We start from the raw sequence: 25,640 nt of genomic DNA on the forward strand, positions 1-25,640 counted from the left end.
GTGGGCAGTCCTCACACYACAGAAATTCTAATCACTTAGATTGATTTATGATAAAATAAAGACTTATGTACTCATTTACGAAAAAAATAGCCGCATCTACATTATACTTACATCTCTAAACTGTAATTATTTATTTTATACTATAGATTAGCTAGGGCTAGCTTTTTTACATTATTAATTATAAGCAGAATTAATTATTAAAACACCAAGCCAAACTGTAACAATTTCAAAGACTTTTAAAAAATAGTTATGGATCTTTATTTTAGCTTCATGTTTAAACTAATGAAAAACATGCTACTGGCTGTTAAAAAGGATTTACTACTACAATTAACTAATGTCCTTCTTTCTCTGMTGCTGACGTAAAATATCACCACATATGTAATAGTTGCTTTTTTTTTTTTTTTTCATTCTGTTGTGTAAGACAGAATTTCTTTGTGTAAGAAAGGGGCCCCTTTGTCAGCCCCCCCCTTTTTTGTGTGTTCTTTTCACATTTTTTCACTAACACTTCTTTTCTAGATTCTCCCAGATGTTTTTTTGAGCTAAAAATCTGTTTTTCAACTTAATAGGTCATTAATCATGTAAGCAACTTACAGCTACCAACTGTAGATACATTAAAACAAGCAGAYTGACAGGTAGAAAGGATGTTTTAAAGTTAAGTTCACACAACTGTAAGAGACAGAGGAGGAAAATACATCCAAATKTAGTAACTACTCACGTAGATGCCCAACCCATTAAAGGGTTCTCCCAGCGCTCCCTGTTATCAAATTCCATCTTCCACTTCTTGGTGTTGTTAACTCCTGCCTGCATTGCGTTACGTGCTGGGACAAAAATGTGAACTTTCCTGGTTTTGATGTGCTCCTCTGGAACACCAGTTAAAGTAGTGATATCCTAGGAAAGAAATAATGAATTTTGTTAAAAATGATTCACACTGTTATTTGAYAAGCCTTTAATGTTTACTATTTTTATGCTGTTTTGTCATTTTTAAAATTACAATAAAAAATCACAAGAATAACCATTATGAGAACAGTTTTATAAAACTGAAGCTGTTGCAGGTTGGGGTTTCCATCACTCTGCTTCCTTTAACTGGGTTAGATTTTGCATGGATCAGTTTTCTGAACGTGGACACYATCCTGCACAACTCCCAGTGCCAGGGAAGGGACAGGATGTCTCCAACACTCAGCCATGAAGTCACCACTGCTCCAACACACAAGCCAAGGCAGATGTGGAAAGGGAACGTATGCTCTTCCTCACTCCACCTCCTTTGAGGAAAAAATAGAGTACAGATGGACAATAACTGTTATTTTATGTTAACAGGGAGAGCCTAGGCCTCATATAAATGGTACTGCTTGCCAAAACCAGAGCTAGCTCACTAGGGGTTCAGTGAAGGGCTTTTGCTTGTGGTTAGCATGAAGGAAGAGGCAGGCGGTTCGCTACCTTTTCCRCAATAAAACCGGTCAAGATAGTAGAACCAGTACTAGAATCCMGCTCTCTTACTTCTCTAATCATTAGGTTATCACATAAAATTGATTTCTTTTCTTTAAATGGTAAGGTTAAAGTGTCACACTACAGATTTGTTTTCCAGAGTCACTTCTTAGTACTACAGGCTAATGCTCAGGATCCAGAGATGAAAAAAAATCATCAAGTATTTCAGATCTCTTCAGGTAACTTAGAAGTTCCCCATCTCGAGATCTCACAGTGCAGAAYGATAAATGCATATATACATATATATCAAATATATATATTTTTGGAAGAACTCAGCTTCAACATATGCAGATTAGGAGCTATCTGATACAGCACTGCTAATCTCATGCCAAGACCAGGGGCTCTAACATTGAGCACAGAAACATCCAGGCCTATCATTACTCAAGCCCTTTTGTCAGTTCGAGCCCACATTTCTTAAAAAGGCACGGCAGTTATATGAGTTATATGACATTTTTGATAGGGAGGTTTTTTTCAAGCTTTCACACCATTTGATACCGATAACATTCTTGGGCAATTTTGTGAAACAGAACAAGATTCAGGAGATTCCAACTTGCAAAGAAAACGGTTTATAAAACGTTACAGAGTCGACAGCAGGATGTCCTCCTACTACGGCTTCAGTTGTGCGCTCTAAACAAATAAACGGAACAGAAGATAAAACTGAAGTATCATAAAAACAACCCAAAAATGTGAGCAGATTTTAACAAGGAGCAAGACAGAGAAAAATCTCACTAGAATTGATATGAAAAAWTATTCTCACAAGCATGGATATAATTAAAGTGAACCTTCTCTTTAAAAACTAAACAGTAATTACATAAAATTAACCTGTCAGTTCATCCTAGTACAGTAAAGAGAGCAAACTCAAACATCAAATACTTCCTCTAAGGATGCTAAACTGCTCCTGACACACACTTAAAAGGGCAGCGGTAGCTCCTGGGTCTCCCTCTTCCCAAGAACAAACTGTAACCTGGTAGAAATCCAAAACATGTAGCAGAATGTCAGGCACATTGAGCTCATCTTGCTCGTGGGGGCAGGACTTGAATGAAAAGGCAAACAAGTTTAAATAAAACACTGTGGGTTTACACATCTGCAGCTACTAACGTCACAGCATTTTGTTTTGTGGCCAACTTGAAAGCTCCTGAKGCTGTCACCAGATCGTCCTTCAAAATGAGAAGCATCTCATTTTTCATTTCCCTTCAGAAACTAAACTTTGAGGGATCAACCACTTAAAACTGCAGCAGGGAGCAAGTTTTAAGTATTTGTCTTGCATTCACAACTAGAACACACACAAATACATAGATATATACACACACAGGTACACAGAAAATTTGGGAATTCTAAAAGTTTTACTTGGACTACCTATAAGAAACTGCCAAAATATCTTTAGAATTTAATTATACATGTTTCATTAGAACCATATATATATATATATATATATTTACTCATAAGTCTAGGCAAGACATGAAAAAGAAATATTACCAATTACCAAAATGTAGCAACACATACACAAAAAAACATCTTTACAGACTGGCATTTACAACTGCTTCAGCTTAAAGCAAAGTTTTAGAAAGAAAAAGCTTAAAGTTTTTGTATTTCAATGGGCTAACTGCTATGTTTAACATTTTTTTTCCCACCTGCAGTACAACTTTGGTGGGACTTCAATGTTAGTTTGCAAGTTTATAGAAAAAGGCCAGTAAATTTTCCTTTATCTATAAATTCTCCAAAATATCTCTGTGAGAAAATATATAAATCATTCATGAAAAAATTGATATTTATTTTTAAATAATTTGGATCCTRTGGTTTCATCATCAAATACTTCCAAACTTGCAAGCATCAAATAGACAAAAATGTTAAAAGCCTTTTCACTACTATTCCCAACAGTTTGTACATCCTCTATAAATTCACACTTAAGATTTAGAAGTACTTCAGAGTTATCTGGGATTAAAATAAAATGCCACATTAAATGACACCATGGACTTAATCAATTTCCTCTTTTGAAACATATGGATGCTTTATACCCATAAAAATTTAATATATTAGTGCATACAGAATGCAATATAAAAATATACTATGGAAAGTTGGTGAACTCTCTATTTATGACACAACGGTAGCAAAGAAATGCCTAAACTCACTTATCTGGATAAACGGRAAAGCAAAATCCCAAACAAACTCCAAGCAGCTCCAGGACACATTTTTGGGCACTCAGCTGGCTGTGAATCCAAGTTATTTTACTAATAAAATGAGATGCATCCCATAAAAATCTTTCAAGGTGAAAACTGAAACCTGCCTACTTTCAGGACTTAAAATAACTGCTCGGTGCTGCTAGCTCTTCATCCTTTGACTCATTAGAGCTAACGCTTCCATGCCTTCTGGGAATCTGGCAATTGTTTATTGATATCTTCCCCAGTTTAAAGCTGGCAATTGAACAGACAGTTGTTAGGACAATGAGCTTCTGGATTCCGAAGCCCAAGTTGTCCTGACACAAAATCACTGTTTTTGCCTGCAGTAGACATGTAAGGTACTGTAGCATAGCTGAGCTGTTGCCAAAGATATGGAATAAAAAGGCTTGGCATCTATCACATACTTGACACCTAAAGAGCACAGAAGCTCTAAAATTCCTATTCCCTGTAGGCGCACTCTTAGTCTAGACAAACTGATTTCTCACACTTTTAAAATGCATTACAACACTCTATTGTGATCATTTCATCCACACAGCTCCAGCTAGTGACAGAAGAACCTGTCCTTTAAGCGACATTTCAATGGGCTAAAGCTCCCGCTCCAAGATTCCATTAAAACAATATAATACTTGAAAAGAACTGTGCTGCACTGGGTTGAACTCTCTACTGTGTCTTCAGTGCTTTGTTCCGAGTTCATTGAAACTACCTGTGAACCAGCTTTCCAAAACAAAGATGTTTTTGACAGCAACTTTCACATCACCATCTTTAAGGCTCCTTACTGCATTTTGCTCTATTAGCATATGAAAATATTAGTGAGATGCTCAGCATCAAAAATTCAAAGTAATTAGCTGTAGCAGACTGCATTAAAAGAGTTGGTTTGAACTGCATTGATTTACTTTGCTAAAAAATTAAAAACACTTCACTTTTAATGCAGGTTGCCATCTAAGAATGCATTCTGACACAGTCTTTCTTAATACATATATAGCCTTTTTAAAATCGTAACTTCTGAGCTTTTAAAATATCAATTTAAGAGGCATTTTGGTTCCTGGAATAAGTTGAGGGAGACTAAAATGACACTCTTTTTTTAAACGGCGGGAAACCACATCACATTGCTTAAAAATCAGGAGCAGTTTGCCTTTATTATAACTTACACTATTTAAGAACCCTTGTCATGGTAGAAAGCCTGGTAAAGATATTCCTGAAAGAGCAACAGAAGCTGCTAAAAGTGCTGCAGAGCAGACAGACACACTGGCTCACAGATGCAGCGTCAACGAACGGCACCTTCAGCGAATGGTGACTGCAGGAGGAAAGGAAAATTTCATCCAGGAGCCCACCAGCAGCCAAATTCCAAGGGAAACCCCAAGGAGAACTCTGTAACGCCAGGGAAAGCCAGCAAGGCATTTAAAATACCCCTGTAAACAAGGAGTTTTGAATAGATGAGTCAGGTGTGCCTCAAGGTGTCCCGCTTCTCCTATGACATTTCTTTCCATGTACAGACAAAAACTGTCCATAAATGCCATCAAATATCTACTGTTTAAGCCCCCCCCTCCTTTTTTTTTTTTTTTTTTGAAATAAAGGAAACAGGGAACAAGCAATGGGAAGTTGATGTCAAAACACAGAAAAACCTCCCAGCAAGCTTCCAGCAACCACCCAGGATTTAGAGTCTTGCTAGGCGCTCTCTTTTCAATACCAGAATTTCACACATTTCAATGACCATTATGACTTCAAAGAATCAAATTTTCATCATTGTCCGTCATCTGCCGGTTGATTTGTATAAAGGAGTTCTTCTGCATGCACTCCAGACAAAGGGCTCCTTACTTTCGTGGCTATATATCAAGTTTAAAAGTTCTGTTTGTGACAGTTGTGTCTGTGGTAAATTAGGGTAACACTGAAGGAGTGCAGCTGCTCCGCAGGAACCTCCTTTTTGGCATCATTTCACTTAAATAAAAACTGAATAATTAGCTTCTGCCTTTATTAAACCGCAAAAATGCCACTGGCCTTAGTAATTACTTCCGGTTGCCCCACCTACTTAACCTCAGTAGTTTACACTTATTCAAAAGGAGGAAAAGTTGAAGTTTTCAGTACTTTATAGGAGTTTACAGCAGCTTGCTTTCCTCCCTGCGCCCAGCATGTTGTAGCTGACAAAGTGCATAAAGTTTTGCTATAAATTCATGTTGCAATACATTTTCTTTAAGGGCTGCTATATCAAAGCACAGAACAGGACATGGAACATCTTGCATAAAACCCACAAAATAGCTGCTGTGAAAGCAGCTTTTTAGTTAATGTGCTCAACTGCTCCGACTGTAAGTGAGGAGGAGAACATTTACATTTCTACACTTCACTATGGTATTTTTGAAACAAATGCAAGGGAACAAAATCTACTATGCAAAGTGTAAGTGGAAAAATGGAGCAGAATGAGCTAAACACGGTCAGACAACATTTATCTAACAGCTACAGACATAACAAGGCGGGGGGAAAGAAAGCATATTTGCCCTTAGGAAATTTCATATCACATAGAATACAGTTTTCATTTAGGTTTCACAATCTTTTTGCATTATCACAGTAATCTGTGAACAACATGTGTTACCCATAATGTGTTCTCCCATCTAACCAGGTTGCACAGAGATTTTATTAAAAAGTGGAGAAAAGCCATGGAAGAACGTATTTAAAAAAAAAAAACTGAAAACCAAATGCTGTAAATATGAAATAGGATACAATAATGATTAAAAGAAAGAAATTTCTACTTACAGAAAACCTTTCTATATAGGTGGTTTTGCTGAAAGTCCCAGAGAAACCGCAAAGAATATGCGAAAGAATGGATCTATGATAAAAGCAGAAATTGTCACAGGGGCTAGAATTAACGTAATGGCCACTATGCCAAAGTAGGTGTCGGCAACCTATAAGCCTAATGACAAAGACAACATTTGCTAGTGCTGCTAGTTTCAGCAAACCACTCACCAGTTTGGTTTTCACAGCCACCATGGCAAATACGTCTCTGCAAGGCACAAAACCTCCTGGAGAATCTCCTGGTCATTCCATTGCACAAAGGCCCCCMTCGGCTTTCCCAATATTTTGTGTGCCCAATATTATTTTGTGTTGTTTGGAAGAACTACTGCAAACACTATGGAATAAAGGAGACATCCCTAACACCACTTAGCTGGCACTGCTTGTGTCTGTGAAGAGTGATGGGGCGTAGATTCACTTGGACTTCCAATCCCAGGACCTGCTGCACAAATCTGATTGTGGTTTCCCATTAATAACTGGAAAATTTTCCCTCACCCTCAGAATCTCCTCTAAGGTCCAAATACAGTTCCCGTAGGTTCCTGAACATAAGAACTGTTTGCTTCGTCACCTAGAGCTTTGGGATGGGAGAGGATCTAATTATTTCAAATGTGTGGTAGCTCCTCATAGTTCCGTGGGAGAGCTCACTTACCACTTCATGTTGAAAAGACCCARGGGAGCCAGCATGACTTGGAGAGCCTGACAGGGAACTGGGACATAAAGATTCTTGCACGTAAGAGAAACTATTGCTACTGTGAAGTAGGAACACCTGGGCTTTTACTGAGCTTTGTGGACCTTACTCCGATCTGGATGGTAAATAAATAATGACCTGAACTGTCAAGTTCAAATTCGGATGTAAAGCAAAGTCTTCAGTAAGATTTCCCGTGATGAAGTCCTAAGAAAGACTGTCACTGCAGTATATGAAACATCTCCTGCATATTCAGTTTAATTAACTGACAGCTTTCTGAGTGGGTAGCAAGAGCACAGAACACTGTAACATTTCTGCATAATGTCATTATAGTGCACTCAGGTGTTCCTTTCTCTTCATCTCCCATTATAGATTTATTCCCATTTATTGACAGTTGGGGAACACTATTTAACTCTGAGGGTTAGAATTTAACAAACAAATTTAACAAACAGGCTTCTATTTACAAAAACAGGATATTCATCAAAAATGGGAGAACAAAAGTAAAAAGCAGTATTTTAAAGTTTAACCTGACCATATTGTCCCAGGAGCTCTTATTCTGCTATTAAGCACAATACTGAAAATTCCTTAGCTCACATAAAGCAATGCCTGCTGTCACTGTGGTGTCTGTTCTCTATTCTTTACATCTCTTTCATAAAGAAAGTGATTCCTGTGACTGTAGCGGATCTTTGTTAAAATGCAGCAAATAGTTAGAAACACAGGCGGAAAAAAACAGAAAGTTTCAATCAAGAAATGCAAATTTAAGTGAGACTCCTGTTGGTGAAGGCTTTTAAGAAGCAAAGTTGCATTTAAGAAGTGGCAAGGAAAGCAAACCTGTTAAAAGCTGTCTTTAATGCAAGATGTAATGCTTCTGGGTAATATGCATGGCCTTTAAAAGTTGAAAGGAAGTGCTAAATAGTGTACACAATTTCCATACACAGCAGGTAGTGAAGCAAGAAAAGAACGGACACAGTTACCCCCTTTAAAGGGATGCACAATAGGGTACTGTTATGCAGCGTTAGCATACTGAAGCTCTCGGCATCAGGGATGCTGCAGCTATTAACAGCTTAAATGTTCACTGTATTTTGTTAATTAGTGCWTAGGGCTTTCAACAAGTTTTAGAAAGTTCTTTTCTAGCAGTAACACTTTCCTTGTTCCCTGGTGGGGATGGAAAGGGTTGATGTGGCTTCAACCGCTCAATCATAATTGACAAAACATGTAGCAGAATACCACTGAAAAATAATGTTTCTTTAGATCTATCTATAAAGTCAGTTAAAGTTAGGAAGCTTTCTTTCTACAATGTCTCCCTAAAATGTGAATCATTAATAGAATACAGCATTGTTATTTTACTCATTGTTTTTACCTTGCTCTAACCACAAGTCTCTCTCTGCAGTTGGGGCTTTACATATGTTTAGCCTTTAAAGTTCTTTCTAGGCTGGAAATCAAGTCCTTATACTTTCTGAAACAACAGAGAGAAATCTGTAACAAAGATAAAAAASTATGTAAATTCATTCAGTAATTTAACTTGTTACATGTTTCAATTTTCTTTTACTGGAGGGGGAAGGGGAGCAGAGAGAGTCAAAAGAAAACACAACGTAGCAATTATGTTGACTAAACATCAATAAAATTGTAAGAATCTGTTTTGGAAACAGACATGGCAGAAGAAGAATATACAACTACTGCCTTATCAAAAAGCCAGAATTAGTTGGCTCAGGAATACTTTCTAATGTAGCAAATATTGTGGCCACCTAAGAAAAAAGATAATAATAAAGAAACAATAATAACAATAAAAAGGTATAGAGAATGAAGCACTAGTTTGCACAAGGTTTATTTCTTTAAAAAGGTTCTTCCTGGCTAATTTGCTACTCAGTGAAATCCCTAAAATATATAAATTGCGATGAATATAGGAGCATGTATGTAAAATGAGACCTCTGTAAAGAAAAGCTACCCACCTCTCCACATGTTTATAACGTGATTAGTAATAAAAGTTCTAAAACTGCTTTTGCAGCATTAAGTATAACATTTCCAAACCAAGCAAAGATTTTCTCTTGCACAAAAAGTAAACCAGTGGGCTTTATGGAGTGAATGCAACCAAGTAAGCCAGAGAGATGCGAAGAGAGAGAACAATTCTGCAGTGCWGGCTTCTCAATGCAAGAGCTAAACTGCAATTGAGAACTCCATGGATTTGAACACGGGGTGTTCTTACCATGGTCCATGTCCTCGCTTAACACAGGTTATCCTTTGTGACCTGAGAAAGCAGCCCTGGAAGTAGTTCAAAAGCACCTAAAGGCTTTTCGAGAGCTRGCATCTATTTTGTCACGGATCTACTGAGCAGAGACAGGCAGCAGCAAAGCAGCATCAAGCTCTCGCAGTGTGAGCAAGACACTTAGGGCTTCCCCGTAGCCTTGCTGGGCTGCAGCTTTCCYTCCAGGGAGGCAAAGGAGCTTCCCTTCTGACTTAAAGTGAATCAGCTGGAAGTTCATGACTGGAAACAATTTCTGAGTCTGTACACAGAATTCTCCCACCCAATAAACAGCTGGGCCAGGTCCTGTTTCTTACCTATACAGCTTGAATTTACTACGCAAAGGCAGAAGAACAAAAATTGTGAAGAGAAGAAAGAAAAAAAAAAAAGGCTCTATGAGGAATTGCTTATTCATTATTCCTGACAAGACATGAATTACTCAAGGTACCTAAAAAAGCTTTTCTTATCAGGGCAAGCCAACAAGTATTCTAGAAAAGAATCACATAATTATATTGATTCATCAGGACATGAGAAGGCAACTTGATCTTCAGAAAACTATAAAAAACTATAAAAAAAAAAGCTTGAAAAAAGCTATTCCCGCTGATTACAAGTCTATATCGATGGCCTGTTTTTATTCTTCCTGGTAAATTAGAAACTCTGCTTGCATATTTAGACTTTCAAAATCAAACAAGTATTTGCATGTTGAATAACCCTTTGGAAATCAGACAAACTAAACACAGTACAATGTCATTCTTTTAATTTGCTCTGAATGGCCATCATAGTAAGCTCTTCAAAACCTGTATTCTCTGATAGAAAATGAAATACTATGTAATGAAACAAAAACCTCTCCTGCAYACCCTTCAAAGGGATATTCTTTGACCCAGTGCTCCAGACTAAAGCCTTGAAATTTTTGCCCAAGAATGCTGCACGAAGGAAGTCCAGACAAAACAGACACTCGAGATGTGAGAAGGTTGTGTAACCCCAATCTCAGACACTCCTCCTTCCAATACCCACAAGAGATAGCACTGCCATGCACCAGGAGGAAAGGCTCTCACAGGAAGAAATCCAATTCCTTCACCCCATCCTGAAAACAAATAAATCTACATGGGGATGAGACTGCAAGCGCCACTCACGGCTACAGCTACGTAGCTGTTTACACTGCTTCTCAGCCTCTTGTTAAGATGTGCAGAATTTTCTGAAATKATTAAGAAAAATACCTAACGAAGCAATTTAATCATAAAAACAGTATTTACTTAAAAGATGGCTAAAGACATAACAAAAAGGTAATGGCAACTTCTTTACTTAGCCTGCCAGAGTTATTGAAAGCTTCTTTATCTGGGGGAGTAACTTGTTGCCTGCAGACATTCTTACGAAAAGTTATCAGTCTCCAGTCGACCAAATTTGCTAAACTACCACAAACTTCATCAAACTATAGCTGCTTACAAGAGCCAGTTGTAGCAGGGAGCRTAGGCTGCATTGGGCTGGGATATTCCAATTAAAGAGGGATTTAATTGCCAAACAGCAAAATACAGTGAAGTTGCAATACTGAAAAAGAATAAGCTGCAGGTTCACACACACACACATACACACACACAGAGCCATACAGCTGAGTGTACCCTAGTTAATATCAAATGCAACTACCAGTGAAAACTATAATGAAGAAACTGTCTAATTTTGTTTTAAAACAAACAAAAAACCCACCAACAAAACCACACTGCTTAGAAACAAATACAACAAATACACGCTCTAGCAGATCAGCCTAGTGTACTTGAAGGGGGCAAAATTATTYGCCCCCCCACTCCCTCCAATTAAAATCTTAAAATGTTACATTTAATGTTAATTGCTTGACAAAGCAATCCAAGGCATTTTTTGTCTTCCTAAGCAGTCTTTCTTAGTCTTTATCAGGAACAAAGAAGGAATATTTTAGTAGATGATGCTTAGCAGCATTAAAAAAAAAAAAGTAGACACAAATAACTGATATCAGTGATCGCACAAACATTTAAAGTCTTTCTGTATCTAACTTTAGGCAAGTCCCCACTACTTAACACTTACAACTGAAGTAGTTATATATGCATTTTTACTTGTAAACAGTTCATTTTCTGCTTTGTACATTTTAGGTTATTGAAACAATACATTTAGTTCTAGAGTACAAGTAATTCTAGTCTGGTAATTAGTGTGACTTTTTTTCCTCAACCCCTTCTACACTGAAAGCTAATGCCTTTCTAACATCAACCATTGCGACTGTAGAAGGAGTGCAAAATGTACACTAAGTATTCCATATGAGGTGAAACAACAGAGAACAATACACACTGTCTTAAATATTTTGTAAACCACCAACATGCTTTTCATTTAYGCTGCACTTAAGAGTACAACGGTGCACCTGACTACCTGCTCACTCCACTTCACCAAGCCACAAGCCYCCTATACAAGGCCACTGTGACCAAAGATTGAAGGATTTTCCTCAGTCCKATCTGCAAAGAAAATGACGGGAAAAAAAAAAAACACACCATCAAGGCAAAAGTTTGGGGTAAGGAGTTCTGGGTGAGAGAAAGAGGGCAGTGGTAGTTGTGGTACACTTCTCTGAGCCTCCTGCCCGATTTCCACTCTAGTATCTTGCATCCTTTTGTATACGACAGCCCCACATCAGAGTCATACCCATAGGGCCCACAAAAACTTGTAAGTTACATTCCTCACCTGAAGAAAAAYGCTGCCCCAAAACCAAATCCTTTATGGTAACCAGTTGAACAAATACTGCAGGTAGATTGGAYCAAATGAAGAAAAGATTATTCTAAATACTTTTATCCCATTAAGTTACATGYGGAACAGCTTGAACTCGCCCTCAAGGAATAACCCACAAGGGGTTAATAGCATTTTGAAAAACCAAAACACAGAATCTCCACTATATCCTTATTACCTAACCCAGTGGTAATGCTTGGAGAATTTTTGGCTGAGCAGTGGTTTCACGGGAAGGAAATCCAGTAAGCCTGCCTTCAATAAAGGCACCCTTCGCCAAGTGCTTCTCTTCCCTGAAAAACAGCTCCTATGCACAGCCTTCAAATGCAACGTCACGCTGTCTCGCACGTAATTTCATGACACATTAATGTTTTGTTTTTCAGCATAAAGTGTATAATATAGTTTTGGTTCTTGGGAAAGGCTGCAAGGAATGATCACACTTCTAAAGGCATGAGAGAGCCTGATTTGCTCTGTCCTTTGTTTCAGGGCACTCCAAAGACTACCAGTTTGATAGCTGAAGAAGTTTCATCATTCCAAGCTGTTTTTCACTTGTTTGCATACTTCTATTTTGAGCTACAATATTATCACTGTTTATTACAGTCAAGTCTGTGCTCCTTTAATCAAACTGGAATTATACAATTTCACTACTTACCAAGACTAGACAAAATTGAGATTAGGATGAAGGTGAACTAGCTATGACTCAGTCCTAAAAACAGTGCGATGTTTGCTAATAATGCAGTTTTCTAGAAGAAGGGAACTGAATGTTTCAGCTGGTTACTGAAAGTATAGGCATGYTTTTTTGCTAGAGTTTCGTGTAGTAAACACTTAAAACAGACATTAACTACTATCTATGAACAGGCAGAAGAAGCTGCTAAAACTCTTGATACAGAGCTCCCAATATTGATCAATCCCAATTTCTCAATAGCCATCAATCAGTTCTGGCCTAGGCTGCACTTAATGCTTCTCTGGAACTCTGTCTGAAAGATATGAACCGCTTGCCTTCAAAAGTCAAAACCTCTTTCAGAAAAGAGGCTTAGATTTGTGCGCTAAACTCTATGTATACCTCAGCATACTAGTTATGTTTAATGACAGATACACAGGAGATTCTCTACAGCAAGGAGGACACTAGCCCACTACTGAGTTTCAGCACTGAGCCTCGTGCTCTAGAACTCAAAAACAGTTTAATTGACAGCATTCACAAGAGAACAATTTCCGAAAAGCAGCTGAAACATCAAGGCATTACCATAGTTAGCCTGCCATTCTTGTAATACCTTCTTCTATTCAAATATTCTTGCAATAGAGGTATCATTTAACCGCTGTAAAACGTCCTCTATTGGCAAAAACTTTAGGGTAATTTGGTACAAACCCTTCCCAAGAGCAGAGTGCAATTTTCAAGAAACTATCTAGTCTGTAGAAACTTGGGGTAGGACACTGCAAGCCAACATTATTTACACGGACTGGAAAGTCTGTTTAAAGCACACGTGTTGAACACTACTGTTAGCTAAAATGGACAGTACAGATATGCGGCATTCGTAGTGGTTGAAACAGGTCACAGTAATTTAAAATAGCTCAAATTCCCATTTTAGGCAAAACATCCAGAACCTTTTATAATGATGATGGAAACAGTGTTATTCCATCCTTGCAAACAGTTAAATCATTTGGAACATTACCTGAGGGAGCTTGGCTGCCGACAGCCTCGTCCTCTATAGCCCAAATTTCCTAATGCAAACAGTCTTGAGAGACTACTTTTCACCCAGCTATTTGTCCAGACTCTTGGAATATAACCTAATTGGTGGCCAGAGATTCAAGATATGATGCAAGAATTATATTTTTGTTTAGCTTTGGTCATTTTGCATGTTATTTTCTTTGGATTTAACTGTTCATTAAGTTATTTTTATTAAAATTCACAGAAAATGACCGATAGTTGGGACAAAACATAATTTCTTGGGTGTGTTCTAGACAAGCTGAGCATTCTAACTCCTTCTAGATGCAAGACTTCCACTCTTTTCCTARTAGAAAGAACAGTAATTTAGATCACAATTAATGTGGCCTAAATTTTATCCCATTCTATTTTGTTTGTGTTTCCTAATATAAAGAATATTCTAGACCTCATAGGGTCAAAAAGAAAGCTGTATCATATATGTAAACATATAGGAATACAAGGCTTGTAAGAGTATAACAGCAGCCAAATAAACTCAATAACAAAATGCAATTAAAAATTTTTAATAAACACAGTGTTAACCTATTAAAATTGTAAATATCAACTCACAAGAGTTCAGTTGCAAAGTAAGAGTATAAAAACAACAGAACAAATAATCCAATTTTGGGGCTACCAGTAAACTCATGTCAGTTTTAAAAACAAACAAAAAAATTAAATACATATAGACAAACAACAAGTCTACTGAACTATATGTTTTTAAATTAAAACATGGAGTTCTGGAATACAATTTAATTATAACTTGTATAGATATAACAGTCASATTGTGTTCAGCAACATTATTTTTAAAAAAGTAAATTCAAGTAATATATTAGCTTTAACATGCTAGAAATAATTCTTATTAGAAAGAAATACACTTCAGGAACTTAAAATAGGATAACATAGTAATCTACTTTTCCATAAGGCTTAACAGGTGTTGTAGAACTTGTGATGATTCTAAAAAAGGTCAAAAAACACATCAAAACTTTTCTTGAATATTTTCCTTGATAAGAGGAAATGCATTTTGCCCAATAGATAAAATATAATTTKTTTTAATATGCACATTTATCCAAATCTGTATGTGAAACTTCTAAAAGATTASCATAATCTTTTAGCATCCTGCCTTAAACAGGACAAGAATCTAAGAGAAAAAGAGGAAAGAACTCTATGTGCACTACACTGCAAGAAAATACTATTCCATTTGACTTTTATCCCAATACAAACTGCTCATTTCTTTTGAGTATTTATAAAAAGTTAACAAGGGAACAGTAGAATTAAATGAAATGATTCAATGTTTTATAGTATCAGATCTCAAAAAAAAAGAGACTATGAACTCTTTGATTTCACCACATAATGACATCAAAAATAGTCATTTCATTCACTGCTCATTTATACCAATACTGAGAGAAGAGTTGCAGTTCAAATTAGTATCATTTGTTAACTTAACTGTAAATAGAATTGTCACTGTTAGAGTAATACAAATCCTTAATTTAGAATAATGTGCATTTAAATACAGAAGACAGAGGATTTATTTTGTGAGTCTGTTTTCACACTGTAGCCTCTACACATCCACATATCCATTGCCTGGGGTCMCCACAGGGAAGTGTGATGCTGTAAAGTAAGGCATCATAAAATGCTATTTAGATTTTTTTTCATGTTAAAGAACAATACTACAACAACCACATGCTATTCATAATATGTTTAGGGAAATGTAGGTCAATTGACTTGGTGAATTTTATTTACATAGTGAATCACGACCTTTTGAACATTAAATGAAATTTCCTGAAACTCGAGTTTTGCAATGAGATTTGCAAGATGCTATATTTTAACAAATATGATTATTAAAATGTTCTCACAGTTTTTAAAACCTAGAACTATGTCATGACATAAATTAAATTTAAATTCCGAAAAAAAATTACTAAGGCATCAAACTAAGTTTATAGTGGAAATGGCCATACTAACRCAGAAGAGATTAATTATTGATATATGTGTATTATAAACCATGATATATAGAAAAGGAGCTTTCAAACTAAGTACAATTTTTTCAGTAGCCTGTTAAACTTCAGGTGTCTCAACCTGCAGAAACCATTACAAATGTTAAACTTCTATACACAAATTCCCAGTATTTCCTTTGGTTCCCAAGTTGGTAACACAGCTTCAGGGATACGAAAAAAAAGTGTATACAGTAAGAACGAGCTGCTACATGTGATGGGAATGTGTTTTTTCCTGGAGATTCAAAAGCGACCTGAACACCAATGAAAAGGCTCCTTCTGCTGTGATGCACTCCCTCCAGAAGTCCTACAAAAATCATGCTATTGAATAATGTAAACATAAGTGTCAGGTTGCATCTAGAGTAACAGACCACACATTATGGAAGAACTTACAAGAAAAAGATTGCCAAATTTCTGATCTGCTACTGATTAGCTGAAGAATGTTATGCATTTGTTCCTAGTTGTAATCTAACCTTCATGCATATTCAAAAGCTGGGGTGTATGTACATAGTAACAATGAGCTTGCAAGCTTCTCTACACACTTCCTTTAGTCATACAGGTCTTAATGAGGAGAATTTCAGGAAGCTGGCAACTTCTGTATCATTCCACTACACAGCAAATACCTGGACCTCAAAAGAGCAAATTTGTTATAAATCAGAGTTCGTTCTGGTCCTTGACCACAATATAATAATAAACAAGGTACTCATCATTTTGTGTTGCGTAATACTTGGAATGCCCTATTTCCTTCACATAAGTATGTTTTCCTGATGTTCCCCTTTCAAAATGCAGGAAGGATTTTTGCTTTGTAGTTCYCATTTATAGGGCTTTCCTAGAAGAGCACGGAATACCATACTGAATGCCTATTGTGCAGAAATAACCCCGAAGGCTGCATCATGGCAGTAYGCAGGAGAAAACCCTTACCAATTTTTCATCAACTGTGATGAGTTGCGTGTCTCGAGTTTGGGTCTGTGCCAGCCGCCATGTGGAAGTGCTCAGTGACCTGCAGAGCAAGACTTGAAGTTAAAAAATGATTCATGCAATGAGAAAATAGAGGCAGACAAATCTTACATAAACAAGTTACTTTAACAATATCCGTCTTGTAAAAAAAATTGAAGAGGGAGAGATGAGGGCACAAAAATCCTTTTTCTCCCCAATTAGTTCTGTCTGCTGAGTTTTTGGCAGACTCCCACTTAGCAGTTCACAACAGGCTGCACTTTATGTCAGCCTACAGGCTCTCTGTCACAGAGAGACTGCCAGTGGCAAGGACTGTACTGCTCTATATGAATGTACAGTAGCTGGTTTGTCACGAACAGACAGAAAAATACGAGGCTGCTGCAAGCACTCTGGAACTCTGGTCCTCACAATGATGCCATCAGAGGAAAAAAATCCTAAATCTGTCATGCTAAAGCTCCGGTTCTACACTTTAATGGCAGACAATTATCAAACTACAAAGGAAAAAACCACTAAATTGATCGTTCACTTTTTTTTTTTTTTTTTTTGGTCTTCGAATGGGAAAATCTCAAATATTTTGCTTCATTTCTGTATTGATATGGATCCACTTATCTAGCTTTCAAGAAATAAGATTCATCTTTTATCACAATTACTAAACCTGTAAGGCACAGATAGAAACAAGGAACCTGATCCCACATCACTGGACTGAGAAATAAAATTTGCCATTAATTTTGAACATGCCACCGATGTTTCAACATGCCACCGATGTCAGGACGGGACCTTCTGAGCGCAAATCGTCTTTGACAAAATAACTCAACRGCAAGTGAAACCAGCCAAACAAGACAACTCTCTAGTGTGCTTCATGCTTAATTAAGGTCATTTTAAACAAAYGAGGCACAAAAGCACAAGAATATACCAGTCAAACAGTAAGAAGGACTAGACCACTTCAGTTTCAGCTGTTCTTCAGAAGATACCTAACTTGGGAAGTCAGACTTCCAATGTGCAGATGCAAATCAATTTAAATTTGTCCTTAAAATTGTAAGTAATTTAACACCACTAGTAACTGCTATCTAACTCCTGAAGAAACCAGTCATGTTATAAAAGGACCTTCAAAACCCCACAGTTTCTAAAGACCTACGTGTTAAATTATCAGTAATTTTAAAGGTGTAAAGGTGTATCAAGACCAGATAACTTGGACACAGTCATTAAAACCATTCAAGTCATTAAAAACCTGTGAAATTAAAAGTGTATATTTTCAGTAGCATTCTCCTAAGCCATGAAAAGATGGAAAAYGTGATGAGGGTACAACCCATGTAGCACATTCATCTACTTGTGTCTTCTAATGTGTCTTCTAAAGTTTTAATGCTCCGATCTTTGCTGATTCTCATGAGAGATCATTTGAAAATATGAGCTTTGGAATGAAGTTACTTGTAACGCTGACTAATAACAGAATAGCCGTACTGCATTTAATATGTTAATGCAGTGAACATGAACTTTTCAGAAAAAAAAAMCAGAATGGTAAAGTTTTAATAGCAATTTGAAATTAGTGTTTTTAAAGCAAATCCCACAAATCTTTAAAAATTAAGTGGAATACAGATCAGTAATATGTCAAATGCAGATTTCCACAGATTTATACTCATAACACCAGCCACATTACATTTGATTGGCCATTAGCAATAAAAATACTCAGCATTGTGAAAGAATGAACTTAAAAAACACAAAGTTTATAAAATTACCCTACTTTGTGACACAGACGCATCTAATTCCTATTTGAACTGACAGGATTTGTCTGTAAGGGTACTTGGAAGAAAAAGATCAAGTTTTCAGAGAAGCAGGGGAGCAAAAGAATTTCACAAACATAGACATAATGAGCACTCTGTTACCACAAAATCTCTTGACTATCATGGCAATTACTTGCCAGTCCCAGACTGCTTCTAGCGCAAAGCTGTCATTTTTAATTTGTACATAAAAGCAAACACTTAGGAAAAATATGATGGAGTGATACCACAATATGCTCTAAGGAATGGCTTCTAGCTGGTCCTTCTTCAAGAGCACACTCGAGAAGAGGTTAACCTGGAAGTATCTTACAGAGCACCACAATTTCCAAGCACAGTTCCAAAGGCAAGTAGCTCAAGCCATCCAATTTTCAACCTTAATCAAGGAAAAATATTTTATAGGCAAATGAGTTTCAATCTCATCCCCATGTCCTTCTGAGAATTTTAGCATGCGAGTAGCATTCTGCAGTTATTCTAGACCTCCACAAGATGTTCTGCTCACTTTACTACTTTATCTGTGGTCAAAGCATCATCTTGGGTTATGCAATCAAATTGTTCCTGTCTGGGTAGAAAGCACTTTGAGATACAAACCAAGAAGCTCTCCGAACTTTCCKCTTTAGCAATAGCTGCTGAAGATGTAAAGGGGAAAATGTTAGAATGAATCTGAGTAATTATGCTGATCAGAATTGTACTTTTTTCTCATAATAAAAAAGAGCAAAATTTAGCATATTTGAGTYGGGATGAGGGTAATTTGGAAAGGTATTAGTTGGTTTTGAAAAGTAAAACGCCGCAGCCTTCTAAAATGATTTCCACTTAGCATCACGTCATCTGATTTTTGGTTTTACTTCTGTGACTGTCCAGGTGAAAATTCTGTCTTTGCAGAAAACAAAGGCAAGAAGATCTCATTCTACCATAGTTAATAGTTCATTACAGTTAGAACAGATGTTTGTAGAAAYCAAATCAGAGCAAAGGTTGGCAGAATCACTGTGAGCAGTTTTTTGCACAGGACAGTTCTGTCAATGGAGATAAASAGCAAGGCAGAAATGGAGGACTTCTGTTTATTAAGTTAGATCAGGTCTGGTAAGTCTGGTCCTCTTCATTTTTCAAATTTGTTTTTCTTGTAGTATGCAGTTTTGAAAAGGTCTGTCACTGGAACTGGCAGTCTTGTATGGATTCCTCATATCCCGGCTTCCGCCCATTCCTAACATTATTATGAGCTAGTTCTTAAGAAAAGTATATTCTATTTAAAAGTTCTCAGAAAACAGACATTGAGAGGAAAGTAGGAATCTGAAATATATGTGCTATAGTGCTATACTCCCTGACCCTTGGTGGCTCTCGATTGCATCAGATGCACTTGCAGAAGTAYTGAATACTCTTCCTGCCACAGGTTCATCCTCACAGCTCCCCTCCTTTCCTCTACTACCAGCCTCTAGAAAAGCAATCTGCTTTCCTCCTTTCTCTGGAAGCGTTATGCCCCTTTATGAAGCATTACGGCTTCACTGTGTCCCTTTTGACCTTTCCTCAAATGTTTACGCATTTTTTTTCCTGACCAAACACCCTGGACTGAGGCCTTGAGAGCAAAAAGTTACATTTCTTACACTGCTCTTACCTCCAAYTTGAAATCACTGATCTACAAAAATACTTTAAATAATGATAAATAGATGAGCAATATAATTCTAAAGTGCCGAAACTATACAAACATTTTTTTGGACTTAACAGCTAAAGGTAGTAAGCCCTTAAATCTTCTAGGTTCGTTGATCTACCATTCAAAATACACAGCAAATCACCTTCCCAATTGCCATCTAATAAGCAAAAGATGATGGGACTCCAAGCTGACCAAAGCTTTCTCACAGCTTTGCCTTTTTTTTTTTTTGCAAACAAGTTTTTAAAGGCAAACCATAGGTTTTATTAGAACCACCAGTCTTTTAAAAAACAAACAAAAAAAGAGTTTTACTGAAGTAAAATAAGTTTTATAATAAAATATCACCCTTGTCCATTACAACTTTGCAGGCAGGTTCTTTCCCAAAAGCTTAGCTGGAGGCTAATCAACTCTGTGGCTTCTGGGGCTGTAGCAAAATCTTGCACAAACCTCCACCTAAGTTATTTCTCTTTCTGCAATTAAGCAGGCCAGGCTATACTGTCGACTAAGATGTCAGGCTTAAACCAGCAGAAACTCAGGTAGTTAAGTTTTCCTCCTGCTGAAGCCTGCCTTTCCATGCTTCCTTTAGCTATACCTGGCATTATACCCCCTTCGCCCGCAATACACTCCTCTTAAAGGAGCACAGCTTTCCTGTGGGCTCTTTGCACATTAGTCTGTCTCACAAAGAAGGAGGRATCTCTGCGTGCCTGCAAACACAGCGACCAGCACAATCGCACAGCAGCTCCTCTCGCTGCGAATGGAGACCACCACCCAAAGCAATCGATATGTTGCTTCATTTGTAATTAGAAAAGAGGTACTTTTTCTCCCTCTGCCTTCCAACATTGGATTGAACACTGTAGATTCTTTAAATTYGATCTATACCTTCCAGTATAATCATTGCATATTGTCACCATCTAATGATCTCACTTATCACTTCATTATAATCACTTGAGTAGTTCACTTAGAATTTTATATAATACAATTYTGTCTTTAATATCAACCTAATTATAGTTGAGCTTCGGTATGATCTTTGCTTTAATATCTGCTAAGCATCTAGATATTTTTATTATATCTTTGGACTTCAGTCTTGGAAATTTAAAAAGGGTTAAGTCACTTCTTCCATACTAAATATTGCTCAAGAAAGACATGGTAAGAATTGAACTTTATATCCAGACTGGGTTATGGCAAGAACTTGTTGGTTTAGAGTCTCACAGTAAACTTAAATTTCTTTTCTAATGAACAGCAAGACAAGAATGGGAACTCAGCAAAGTGTACAWTAAGTGTTCCTCTCGTAAAATATTTATAATTAAAGTATCAGTACCTTAGTTCAGTAAGGATGAACGGTGACTGCTACAACTACCCAGTAAGCTCAGAGATTTCTGTATATTCTGTGGATTTTCGAAAAAAATAAATCCTGTGGTCAGACACATGTCCTCCTCTGGAACAAAGTACTGCCTTTTCCACAGTTGTTGTTCTTAGCATAGTCAAAAATAGCTCCTGCATCTCTGCTAAAGAAAGAGAGAGGTCCATTAAGAAGCCACTTGAAATTCTCCAGTCCCAGCTACACCACCTGGACTACTTGCAGTTCTCCTGCCAATCTCATCCTCATGCTAAGGGGATAGCAGAATTCCCCATTTCCAGGGACCTTCTTGTGTGTCTCCTCTTCTCTTTTTTCAGTAACTGTGGATGTCTCAGCGCTGGCGACCTCACTAAGCAGTTCTACTGAGCGGGAGAAATCAGTCAAAACCAGACAGCAAGTCTTTTGTGACGTCTGGATGAAGACCTCAAAAAGCAATTCAATCATTAAGTTTGAAAAGTATTAACAACAAATTTTACAAATATAGCAGAAAATTAAGGCATCTGGCTTAAGTATTTATCTTGACAGTTTTGGATGTCTGTATTCAATTTTGAAAACTCAAACACAGCTCTTAAATTTATGCTAAATAAGCTATGATTACTCCCATTTGCTTTTGTTTATCTATCCATATGAGCAGAAAAAGTAACTGAAGTCATTCCAAAGGAAGTGATGGATACAGAACCTGTGGAAATCCTCCTGAAACCGAATGGAAGGGGAAAAGCAGCCATGTTTGGAAGGCATGAGTTTGCTTCCATGAGGAACAACATTGCTACTGGCACATTGCACAGTGCTCAGACACAAAGGCTTGTATTTATGTAATCTAATCTAGTAGTTAAGATTGAACTCATTGAAAAAAAAAAAAAAGGAAAAAAAACAATCTTAACTAACCTCTATAAGCAACACGTCCAACTGTTTGATCTATTAGCACCCCCTTTTGGTCAACTGTTGGAGATATGTTAAAGAAAATCAGTTATCACCACACCAGTAATCACATGACAACAGAGCAGTGCAAAAAGGTCTTAAAGGAGACCTTCTGGGACATGAAGGAAACCTCATGGAACGCAAGTCTGCATGGAGCTTTAGGWATATTGATCCTGAACAACCACAGCACCAATACGTGTACACACTCATATATGCAGAATTCAGTACTGAACCCTCTGGTATATAGTACAAATAACCATGCCTGGAAAACAAACTTTTTTTTAATATTAYGGCTTTTAGCAGGAATGCTAAAAAAACAAATATGGAAAAAACTGTCAGCTCAGAACTTTAACATCCAAGATAGTCAAACACTGTGATTAGGCTGACTAAAACCAAATTAGTAYCATGTTCTTTCAGCTAAAATAAAAACATTATTGATTGCCTGCTCTGTCATATTAGATATGGTGCAGATCATGGTATTCAGCTCCAATATAATGCATTTCTTATGCAGAAAACATCTGAAGTTGAGGTTTTGGGAAATGATCTTCAAAAAAAWGGCATAATACTTCCATGGTAGTTGATCGACTATTGTAAAACTGTAATTAAAGTGACCATGACTTATCAGTATCATAGACATATTGCTTTTACTAGGTTATAATTCTAATTCCTACACGATCTCAACATAAACAAAACCTGCAAGTTTATAATGCCAAAGTGTTTGTGGAGACCATGCACCACGTACTATTTTGTGGTATGAACTGCTTGAATAACTTTGGGGTTTGGAGGACAGGCAAGTTCTCCATTTATAAATGGCTACATTCTCTGACCACACTGGYACATCATAATTTTTCCTTTGCCTGAAAAATGATGCTAAATGATAAACACAGTAAATTATGATTACGAATGGGTGAAATGAATACTGACCCAATTAATCTATACGGAATTAAAATTTCCATATTCAGTGGCAGAAAAAAAATGAGAAGATTAAAATTGAAATAGAAACATATAAACACTGCTTCTGCCTGCTAAAACACTCATGCATAAATATATATATATATATATATATATAAATATACACACACACATACATACACACACACTCCAGGTGTGGATCTGGAGAAAGGGGCAGGAACTTGCTGTGCTTTTCTGTTAATGCAGCTACATCATGAAATTAAGCACTAATCATCTAAATGCACTACACAAACAAGAAAACTTTTAGTATTTGACTTGTGGCTTTAACTTACCACCAGTTTTCAAAGACAAATGTTCAAGTCTACCTGCCTTTGGAATTCAATGCATGTAATAYTTTTAAGTATGATATATATTTTTAAGTAGTGAACAGTCCATTTCACTTCTTTTGGGCTGTACTTTAACTGCCTACCGAAATGCTGGTGACTCATCTGCAGCAAGCCAGCTGAAGGGCAGTACCACACAAGCAGCCTCCAGCGCTCACCCTGTACAACTACACCAGGACCAGAGCAGGAGAGCCCCTGCCACGCTAAGAAGGGGCCTAGTTAAGCCCTGAAGACAAAAGCCAGCTCTGTGCTGAGACAGAGCTTGGCTTGTGCCGCCCACCACCCGTYGCCCTCATTAAAGCCACTTGCCAGGGCCAGCGAGGAGCAGCAGCCTAGTGCCAGGCCCTCACTCCTGACTCAAGGAGGGCCCWTTTGAACTGCTCTCCAGCAGTTCCCATTCTGCTGACACCACCTGAAACACTCTGCTTTATAGGAGCACTGATTAGATTAGATGGGTGCCTGCACGCTGTGAGCCCAGCGGGCACAGCCYGAGTTGAGGAACTCCCTGGGCAAGGCCCCATGGAGCTAGTGCAGGTTCACTTCAGCCCTGGGCCACGAAGGGTTCCACCTCCAGAACCAGCTCTGAGCAAAGTTTTTGTTGTAGGGTAACAGCACTCACTAGGTCAGGGTATTTGGTGTATTACTGTCTTCAGCAACAGTGGAATCTGTAGTCTGTGATCTCAGATCACGGTCCTAGGATGGCATATTCCCTGTGGGCCAAAGAGAAGCTCTTGGAGGCAAGACAGCTGGAAGGCAAATAACATGAAAGAGAAGCTGACAGGGCTACATCAACTATCAACTGCATTTTACATTATCTAGCTAGAAACCCTAATAAAAYAAAAAGAGGGAAAAGTTGCATAGCGAGGAAAGATAAAAATACACAGGTGACATATTTGCTCCGTCTGTGCTTTCTAAATGTCAAACTTCTCCCCACACATCCACATTCAGCCATTCATATAACTAGACAATAACTAAAAACTGTGCTCTCTTTATAAAAAGAAGAACAAAAGTCAAAGGGTTTAATTCCAGAACTGTGAGGAATGAAACTAATGTTCCACAACCCACCTCTGTCTTAGGAAAATCTATGCATTTTGAATAAGGGCATTTGAATTATGTAAAAATTAAACAGAAATTGCACACACACAGAGAAATCTTTACTCAATTTGTTTTAGGGCATAGTCCAGTCCTACATTTCAGTCCTAAGTCTTCCTATTTCAGTTTAGAGTTTTAAGTTATACATATTCTAATAATCTCAAGGAGGCAAGGTCTACAAAACATGGCATATAAATTAAGGCAATTTAATTCCAGCTTAATAACCTCAAACAATTTCAACTGTAAATATTTTACTAAAGTAGAAAAATTCCTTAATTCATTAGTGAAAACACACACCTTGGTTTACTACAGTTCATAAAAGCTGCCAAACATCTATTTGGCCAGCAATCCTCAAGCACTGGGCAGTTTAAAAAAAAAAAAAAAAAAAGAGCTATCTACTCCTTTATGTTTGTAGTAGTCCATAAACAAGGAGTTGCAGACAGCCAAAGATCTCACATATGGAACACAACACTTGCCAGTGTGTGTAGAAGAAAGTCCCTTGCCAGATGTGTATGTTCTCAGCGCTTGTTCTAGAAGGGAATGGGAATATTATTGGGAATATGTTCATTTCATCACCTTTGGCTGGTCTGAACCACTTTCCCCCTTTCAGTTTCCTTCCTGATGTTCAGTTTCARTCTCTACTTCCACTTTGAACAGCTACCATTCTAGCATTACCATCTGCCTTTGCTCTCCATTATATCACACACTTTAGTTTGACCACGGTCCATTTTCAGTTCTTCTGTTTGTCCATGTTATTCCTTTATTGACTTCCTCCCAAATACCACATTTTATATAACCTCTGACTGGAACAACCACCGTGTCATTT

General features: G+C 37.4%; 1 protein-coding gene across 1 annotated transcript in view; it reads right to left on the reverse strand.

Annotated features, from left to right (window-relative positions):
• NDUFS4 (NADH:ubiquinone oxidoreductase subunit S4) overlaps positions 1 to 25,640 on the reverse strand; it is a 38,927-nt gene that overhangs the window by 6,708 nt on the left and 6,579 nt on the right. Inside the window, exons 2-3 of the mRNA XM_026038519.1 lie at positions 16,706 to 16,784; positions 716 to 888 (exon numbers count right to left, since the gene is read on the reverse strand). Coding sequence (XP_025894304.1) covers positions 716 to 888; positions 16,706 to 16,784 — 252 coding nt within the window. The remainder of the gene's footprint in view (positions 1 to 715; positions 889 to 16,705; positions 16,785 to 25,640) is intronic.

Source organism: Nothoprocta perdicaria, unplaced genomic scaffold (assembly GCF_003342845.1).
Source record: "Nothoprocta perdicaria isolate Ctin4 unplaced genomic scaffold, notPer1 scaffold_1, whole genome shotgun sequence".
Taxonomy (NCBI): domain Eukaryota; kingdom Metazoa; phylum Chordata; class Aves; order Tinamiformes; family Tinamidae; genus Nothoprocta; species Nothoprocta perdicaria.